At 60.8% G+C, this 8,960-nt stretch overlaps 1 protein-coding gene across 1 annotated transcript in view; it reads right to left on the bottom strand.

Annotated features, from left to right (window-relative positions):
* Positions 1 to 266: 266 nt before the first annotated feature.
* Positions 267 to 8,960, bottom strand: part of MAP2K2 (mitogen-activated protein kinase kinase 2) — a 27,459-nt gene continuing 18,765 nt past the window's right edge. The window contains exons 4-9 of the mRNA XM_006902165.1: positions 8,866 to 8,954; positions 7,828 to 8,041; positions 5,767 to 5,831; positions 3,594 to 3,655; positions 3,028 to 3,073; positions 267 to 423 (exon numbers count right to left, since the gene is read on the bottom strand). Of these exons, the coding sequence (XP_006902227.1) occupies positions 313 to 423; positions 3,028 to 3,073; positions 3,594 to 3,655; positions 5,767 to 5,831; positions 7,828 to 8,041; positions 8,866 to 8,954 (587 nt within the window). The 3' untranslated portion in view covers positions 267 to 312. The remainder of the gene's footprint in view (positions 424 to 3,027; positions 3,074 to 3,593; positions 3,656 to 5,766; positions 5,832 to 7,827; positions 8,042 to 8,865; positions 8,955 to 8,960) is intronic.

Raw genomic sequence — 8,960 nt, 5'->3', positions numbered from 1 at the left:
AACCCGGGGCTGACCCTCGGGAAGCTGACCGCCAGGCCATCCTGAGTGGACATGAACCTCTAACCTTGTGAGGAGGGACAAGCTAGAGCCGAGCGTGAGGCGACCAAGCAGACAGACAGGACAAGAACGTGCTGTGCTTTTTCTTTCCCTTTTTTTTTAAACCTAGGGAAGCAGGTTCCGAGAAGACCCCAGCAGCGTTCCCTCCCTGCACTGAGAGGGCCCGAGGCGACGGGGTGGGCTCAGCGGCTTCGCTGAGGCTTCCGCAGGGGGCGCAGGGCCAGGAGGGGGGCGCAGGCAGGGACGGTGGCCCGGTCACACAGCGGTGCGCGTGGGTGTGCTGGGCTGGTTCAACCGCAGCGTTTTACACAACCAGCCTACAAAGTCCACTTCTTCCACCTCGGACCGCTTGATGAAGGTGTGGTTCTGGAAGGAAAGGGACAGGTGAGCGCGGGCCCATCTACGCAGAGGAAGGGGACACCCCCAGAGGATGTTCTGGATGGGGGAGACCACTGCAGACAGGGGAGGGGCTCTTGTTGGGCCGGCGCCGGAGGTGGTCCCCACACCTGAGTTAGGGCGTTGACCGCAGGAGTCCCTGGGCAGTGCTACCAGGGCGCTGAGCAGCGTTTCTGGTCTCTCCTGCTCCACACCAGAGCAAGCCCCCAGTCATGTCCATGAACGTCCCCGGACACCATCCAGTGACCCCTCGGGGATGAAGCCACTGCCCGATTGAGAACATTCTGCCGGGTGGGCTCTTGCCCCCACTGCCCCCCAAGGCAGCGACCTGCAGCGGGAAGTCACTGAGCCCTGAATCCTAACCGATGAAGCGGTCACCCCCTCCAGTTCCACACCTGGGCTCCTGACTTGGGGGGCAGTGGGGGCATGGGTGCTCCCATGACAGGCGGCTCGGCAGGATGAGACACCTGTGGGGGGCGGAGCTCAGAGTTCAGGGAGGGGGGTGTTCGGTCTCAGCCCTAAGAAAACAGAAGCTCAGAATTCCCATCCTCCATGTGGAGACCGTCGGTCAGTGAAGGCCTGTGTGTTGCTAAGAAGCCGAGGAGACTAGGAGGAAAGGCCTGGTGAGCAACTATTAAAGCTCAGCCAACAAATCCCGAGGGGAAGCTCAGTGGAGGAGAAGTCACAGCTGTGAAACGTGTTACAAATACAGACAGAAGCACGTGACGCTGAAACACGACTTTCCCTCTCAGACTGCAGAATCTGGGAAAGCCAGGAGGCTGTGCAGAGGGTGGGGGCCTGGGTGAGTGGCCTCCCTCAGAAAGCACTTGAAAGACGTATAAAAACCCCCAGAGCTGTGCTCCCAGGCCCTGCCCACTCCGGGCAAGGTGACCCCATGATGTCACTAAGGAGACATCACAACAGTGTGAGAATGACAACGGCCCCACTTGTCACAAGGGGCTAGACCGCAAAGGACAGAAGGAAGGAAAGGGCCAGACCAGGGCCGCCCAGCCCCTGAAGAGCAGGCTGCCCGGCTGCAGGACATCAGACCCGAGACCCAGGACGGCGCTGTGGTCAGAGACGCCATGTTAAGTGTACGGGTGGGGAGCAGAAAACCAAAACGTGACGGCCGCGGGGTCCATTCCTTGGGAAGCAGGGTCACTGGGAGCTAGGGCTTGCTAGGTGTCAGTTAACCATCTCCTCACCGGACTTTACGAGCCCACCCTGGCCTACAGGACAGCCTGTGAGGGCCTGTGCTCACACTGGGCCTGGGAGCGACCACCTCTGCTGGGTCGGGCCGAGCAGCCCCGATGGTGCCCAGCTGCGGGTAGAGTGGCTGCTAGCTGGTCCGGGTGCAAGAACCCGGTTCTGTGCTGCTCCACATGGAACCTACCCCCAACCCACGTCCCATCTATAAGCCTGGTGGGTGGGTGCTCTTTTAAGCCAGTCACCCCTGAGATACACAGAAGTTCAGAAGAGACAAAGCCCTTCCCCGAGAGACCAGAGACAGGGTCCCCCAGAGACACCCTCAATTCACACTGCAGCTCGAGAGCATGATGCTTCTGGTTACGGGGCCCCTCCTGACAGCCGTGCACACGGACAGTGGTGGAGAGGGGGCCGGGAGGGCGGATCTCCCACTCGGGGTTGCTGTGGACGCACGGGGGTGGGGGTGTGAGAGACACATGGGGTGTGTGTGGGGTATGTGTAGGACACGTGCGTGTGAGACACGTGGAGTGTGAGACACGTGGAATGTGTGTACATGTGTGACGTGGTGGGTGTGTGTGACATGCAGGGGTGTGTGTACGTGTGTGACGTGTGTTGTGTGCGACACGTGGGGTGTGTGTGACGTGTGTGGTAACTCTGTCACTAACAAGTCACTGATGAACTTGTAGCAGCAGGACGACTTGAACCTCAAGAGGGTCAGTGTTTCTACAAAGAAGCCGACAGATGTCCCCACCTTGTTGTTCTCTAGTGACCACAGTAAACAGGACACAGACCAGGGCAGGCTGGCAGCCACTGGACTAAGCAGGGTCTAAGAAAAGACAGGAAGTGCCTCTACGGAGAAGATCGCCAGTGCAAAGGTTCCGGAGCTGACTGCAGGAGAAGACTGGGCTGGGGAGGAATGGGGTGGTGGGAGCCAGAGGAGAGGCCCTGCTGACTGCAGAGGGGTGTGGGAACCCCCGATTGGCATGGCTTGTTTTTTAAAAACACCAGATTCCCAGACAGCACACTGCTGGCCGCCCCCCAACCTGCCAGAGAACCGGAGCAGTGCCCGGGGTCCCACACCAAGTCCCCCTTGTGCATAGGCTGCCCAAGGACCAGGGTGTCCTAGGCCTGACCAGATGTGGTGTCCAGCATGAAGAGACCTTGGCAGGTGGGTCCGAGGGGGCAGGGAGGCCCTGGGACACCCACCCCTGTGGGGACGTGGAGGCCCCCCCTGGGCACAGTGGGATTTCTAAGGCCTGCGGCCCACTCTCAGCTCCACTGCTAATGACCAGCTGCTCCCAGGGAGCCTGAGGGTCCCGGCTCTGGGGGAGGAGAGGGAGCCCAAGGCTGGCCCGCGCGGTCACTCACCATCAGCATTTTCAAGTCAGCACGTTCTGCCGGGTTCTTGATCAGGCTGGGGGTGGGCAAGGTGGGAAGGAGTGGTCAGTCAGTTATTACGGACACATCACCCAGCAGGGAAAGGGATGGAGGACAGGGTCTGGAAACAGGAAGCAAGGGAATGGGAAAAGGGTGGGCAATGCCCTCCCTGTCCAGCCAGCTGCCCAGGACCAGCCAAGCTGAACTGTGGGCACTGGCTACGCCAGAGCAACGCTTTCCAAGGGCAATGGAGCCACTGATGCCAAGGGGAAGACGTAAGATGAGGTGACTTCCAGTGAGCCACTGAGGGCCCTGCAGGAGACCAGTACTGTCCAGTCACCACAATGGTACCTGGACCCCAAGGGGCACTGGGGACGGTAGATGGCACCCTGGTCCCCGCATTGGCTCAGCACGACCTGTTTCAGAGCCAGGCCTCTATCCCGGGTGGGCAGAGAGGTCACAGGCCATGAGCCTTCCAGGCTGAGCAGGCTGGCTGAGCTCTGGGAGCAGGAAGGCCACCAGGGTCCACGCGGGGCGATGCTGGTAGAGCTGCTCACCATTTATTTACAAACTCCTGGAAGTCCTGGGTGAAGACGCCGTTGGGCAGCTTCGGGGGAGGCTGTGGGGAGAGACGGGAGGTCCATCTGAGTGAGGGTGGAACTAGGCGGAAGGCATTTCCTGGTCCTCTGCACGGCCTCCCCCAAGACCCCCGCCCAGCCCGCAGAAGCTGCAGTGACCTCGCAGGGCTGGCACTTCTCTTCAGTGGCCTTCCTGACTCTGCAGTCCACCCACTGTGGCAGATACTGTTCTAGAACCCTCCGTCCAGAGGGCTGGAGATGGGAGGGTCAAGGATGCCCAAAGGTGCATGGGAAGAAAGGCCTGGAGATCTCTGTGTCCAGGAACGCAAAGGCTGAAAGCCCTGTGAGGCCAGTCCAACTGACATGCAGGTCAGCTCAAGAAAGGTTAAAGGGCATGACCGAGCTCTGACCTAGGGTAGGCCTGTAGCGCCAGGTGACCACACTGTGGGCTGCAGCTGGTCACTGCTTCATGGAGTCCTGGGCCCCTGCGCTGAGGCACGGTCCGGACACAGGGAGAACAGTGCCCAATCATAAACCTCGCCTGTGCTCTCTGCTGCCCAGGTCTCCGGGCGGAACCTGCCCACTTGGCGTCTCTGCCCGGCGCAGGGGAGCAGCGTCACCAGAACCACAGAGTTCACCTCGTGACCCAGCCCTGGGCAACCTGGCTGCCCATCTCTCCTGCCTGACCTCAAGGGTCCTAGAAAACCCCCTGGGCCACTGAAGGCACGGGGATGCGGGAGGTGGGAGCCACGGCAAACCAAGCTGGGTCTGGATGGGGGACAGCGTCTCACTCCCACCCCTTGTCCAGCAGCGGGCGCCTTACTCAGCTAACCCATCTGTATGTGGGAAGGTGAGACCACCCCATTATACGGGGACCTGAGGTGAACCCACACAAGAGTCAGGGGCCTCAAGGTCTCGGTCGCCTGACAGGCGAGCTGCTCCCCTTCCCAGCAGCCCCAAAGCGCTCCCCGCATCTTGTGGGAAACTGATTATTCACAAGCTTGAGGGCAGAGACTCCAAGGTGCTCAGGAGCAGGCACGCACAGCCCCGGGCCTGGAGCGCGGGGACCCCTCCCCCGGGTGAGGAGTGGGCCGTGTGGGGCAGGGGAAAAGGGTGTCACCTCACTGCCTCCTGGGAGAACAGACCACCATGGTCTGGCCAGAACCACTGTGACCACGCATATGCTGTCCGCATGACATTTCCTGTGGACTGGGCTGCACCCCCTGAGGATACCCAGAATCCTAAAGCCGCGCCTGGGAATGGAACCCAGCCTGGACACAGGCGTGTCCACACTATGGCCAGAAGCCTGGTGGTATGGGAGTTAAGCTGCCTGGCCGCAGATAGAAAGGTGGCTGGTTCTGAACCACCCACCCACTCGCTCCTGTGGGTAAGCCTTGCTGTCTAGTCCCGGGAGCACAGCTTTGGAAGCTCTGTGGGAGTCCTACTCGGTCCTAAGGGTTGCTGTCACCTGACACCAATGGCCTTCGCCGTAGGTCAATGAGGTCATGCAGTGTGGCTGTTGTCACCAGGGGTCTCTGAGCTGGCTGGCTGCCAGCAACCCTGTGTACAACACAGAAAACCCGGCCAGACCCTGTCCTTCCTCACCACCTGGGCTGCTTGTACCTGTCACCCACTCTGTCAGTCCATCTCCCTGGGGGCTCCTCTTTCCCTGACTGGACTCCACCCAGCATGGCTTCTGGCAAGCACTGGCCCCACACCTTGTTCGAGGCAGATGTCCACCACCCTCGCCTGAGCAGCTCTGTCCGCCCTGCTTCCCCAGAGTGGAGAGTGGGTCCCACAGCCAATGCCTTGTGTGTGCGTCACACAGAGCAGAACAGGCCCAGAGACACACGCCAGGGGGACCCGACTCCAGGCCCAGGGAGGCTGATGCTGGTGGGCGGCTACCAGGAGCGGAGAGAGACGGCCCACTCACCCTCACGGACAGACAGACACGAGTGTAATCTGAACAGCACCCTGAACTCAGGCTCCAACCTCTGGAACTGTGACGTCACCCACCAGTGTGTGTGTCCGTGTTTGTGGAGTGTGTGTATGTGACAGACAGACACACAGAGCGGCACAGGTCACAGAGCTGGCCCTCGAGCAGCACACCGGCCTCACTGGGCCTAACGGAGGGCGGAGACTCGGCACTGACCTCATTCACAATGTAGTCCAGCAGTTCAAAGATGGCCATGGCGGGCCGGCTGTCCATGCCGTGACCTGCGGGGACAAGCACACACACAGTGGGTGCCCATCACGGGGGAGTGGCGGGAAGTTGGGGCACACAATGGACAGCAATCAGCCCGGAAGAGGAATGAGGTTCTGCGACATGCCACTCAGATGGGCGTGACCACGTCACGGGACAGAGAAGTCAGCCACAGGGCCTGTCAGTCCCACCCCACCTGCAGCAGAGTTCCGGAGCAGGCGAGGCAGAGACCTGAGGGGTCTGTGGATCCGGGTCAGGGTGGTGGGAAGGGAGGACCGGGCTCAACAGCAGGACAGAGTCACTACAGCGAGGGCAGGAAGTGGCCAAGGTGTCACACACCATGGCCCATTACAAACGGGGACAAACGAGTGATTTGCTCATCCATGAACCACCTGCACAGGTAAGTGCAGACCAGAAGGTGGGGGAGGCACAAGGCGGGAAGACGCTCAGAAACAGGCGACGGCAGCACATGACGTCATGACCGTCACTAAACTTTAAAGACAGTCAGCTTGTAGCAAAGCCGCACTATAGACACTCCGGGGCTCCACAACCGGCTCAGTGAGCTGGCAGGTACTGGACACGCGGCTGCCCACACCCTTCCCGACGGTTCTACACGGCAGCACAACTCACAACAAATCAGCGTCGGAGTCGAGGACAGCGACAGGACAGTGCTGCTCAGTCGCCCCCACCCCACGGGGAGCAGGTGACCCTTGAACGCCGTTTCTCTCAAGTCTGTGGTGACTTGAAAATTTGGTGCCACTTCACACACAGGCATCTGAAAGTGGCCTCTCCAGGGGCCTGACCACCGATGTGCCCAGATCTGAACTCCTGCTCCTTGGTCAGCAAGTCTGCTTGGAGAGGGGGGACTGTTAAGACAGGAGTGACCTTGTGTGGAGCCACTGGTAGTGACAGCAGAGGCCTCAAATGCCATTGTGGGCTGATGGCTAGCCCGGGGGTTGCTGACCCATCCTTGTCCAGTTCGGAGTTGGCAGCTGACTTTCGTCCCCTGCACCAAGATGGGCATGCGGCCGGGGTCAGTGGAGGGTGGCTGGGCGGCTAGGCAGGTCCCTGGTCCCTCCCCCCCGGCAAGTCCTCTACCAGGGGACAGAACCAAAGCCAGGACGGGGGACAAAATGCAGTGGGACTGAGTGTCTGGGGGATGCCCCAAGCAGCCTGGCTGCCACATGGGGTGAGGGAGGAGGCTCAGGCTTGAAAGTCATGGGACGGGGCACAGATTTGGGGACAGAGCAGAGGAGTGGTGTCCAGGACTTGTGGCTGTGGAGAAAGGAATGTTCTGGAAGTAGAAAGGTGACCAGGAGGGCCATACGAGCTAGCGGACACAGCATAAGCTGGTGCCAACACCAGGAATCCCTTCTGCCAGTGGGCAATGTGAACTACACTCCAGTAAAGCGGCTCTCAAACTGCCTGGTGACCACTTGGTCCTCCAGGCTCTGGTTTAACGAGATCCACTTCCTGTCGCCCGACTAAAAATAAGCCTCTGTCCTCTCGACATCACCCCCCTCAAGCGCCGCAGCCTGCCCGTCTCTGGGCGGCTGCTCTGAGTGCCTCCGAGGCGCTGGCCCCTCACCGTGCTTTCAGTGCAGGTGTGGGCAGGGCCCTAAGGCCCTCAAGGCAAGGCTGCAGCCCCTCCCCAGCTTCAGAGCGGCACACAGGCCTGTGCTCATGGCAGAGCCCAAGTGGTGGCCAGCACCCTCACGGGGCGAGGCTTTGGACTTTTCTGTTGGTTTGAACACTTCCATGACAAAATGTGGGAAAAGCAGCCAGCCTTGGCCCGGCCCAGCAGCCTGCTTCCGGATCCTTCCATCTGGCAGCAACAGGTGCGGCCGCCAGCACGGACTGGCCGCAGTGTTGTCGCGGCCCTGGACAGAGGACGGCTGAGTGCACAGCTCCACCCGGGACAGGTGGTGCTGACAGGGGCCAGGGAGGCAGCTGCTGTCCCCGGCAGAGGTCACCACCCTCCCAGAGCAGAGGCCCAGAGCCAGGACGTACCACTGATGGGGCGTCCAGGGGGCCGGGGCCTTGGTGAGATGCTGTGGGGTTCACCCTCGGCCCCGTCGACCACGGGCCGACCGAAGATGGCCTCTAGCTCCTTGGCGTCGGGCGGGGGGATGGGGTACCTCCCGATGGACAGTTCCACCAGCGACAGGCCCATGCTCCAGATGTCCGACTGCACCGAGTAGTGGGTGCCCTGCAGGCGCTCCGGCTGGCGGGAGACAGAGGCGCTGGGCGCGAGGGGTCATGGTGGCACTGGGCCAGCCCTGTGTGCTGCTGCTCCCGCCCGGGGAGACGACACGTGGAGGGGATGAGCTGATGCTGAGATGCTGACCGCAGCTGCGTGCTCAGAGATGGGGCAGGGGCTGCCAGCCCGAGCGGCCGGGACCGCCTCCTTGTTCCCCACCACCTGGACATCCTCGTTAGCCCTGTTTAGGGGACTCTCCTGGCAGCCCCTGGACAGTCAACCGAAAACCCAGATTGAACTGCTGTTCCGGGAACCTCGCAGGACTCGCCGCGTTTAGTGGCCGACTGTGCAGGCCAGCAGGCTTTTCTGCCTCAGTGCCTCTGGGAGATTCAACCCCCCAAACTTTAGTTAGCAGCTGAATGTGCCACAGACAGACTGCTCTCCAGTGTTCTGAATGTCAGGGTTCCAAAACTAACTGTTGGTGCTGGGTGCCACTGAGCGGACCCCAAGTGACAGAGCAGAACGGACTACCAGGTCTTTCCTTCCCAAAGCTGTTGGGTGGCTTTGAATTGCTTATCTTTGGTTGGCAACTAAATGCTTATCAATCGTACCTAACTTATCAATCGTACCCTAAGGACTCCTTCCAGTATTAACTGACAATGCACCACCTACAGAAAGAGCTTGCTGGGCCTCTGCAGAGAGGAGGTGAGGGGGTCAGAGTCCAGAAGGAAGGGGGTCCCAGCAGGGACAGAGAGACAAGACTCAAAGGGGGCGCTAGCCAGGGGCTTGCTGGAGATGAGAACTGGTGGCACAGGGCAGTGTGGCACTGCACAGCCAGGGGGTCCTACCGACATGTAGGAGCGTGTCCCCACGAAGGAGTTGGCCATGGAGTCAATGAGCTGGCCGCTGACCCCGAAGTCACACAGCTTGATCTCTCCCCGTG

Source organism: Elephantulus edwardii, unplaced genomic scaffold, assembly GCF_000299155.1.
Source record: "Elephantulus edwardii isolate Elephantulus edwardi_28Jun2011 unplaced genomic scaffold, EleEdw1.0 scaffold00374, whole genome shotgun sequence".
Classification (NCBI taxonomy): domain Eukaryota; kingdom Metazoa; phylum Chordata; class Mammalia; order Macroscelidea; family Macroscelididae; genus Elephantulus; species Elephantulus edwardii.
The sequence above is the reverse complement of the archived record's forward strand: the minus strand, read 5'-3'. Positions and strand labels throughout refer to the sequence as shown.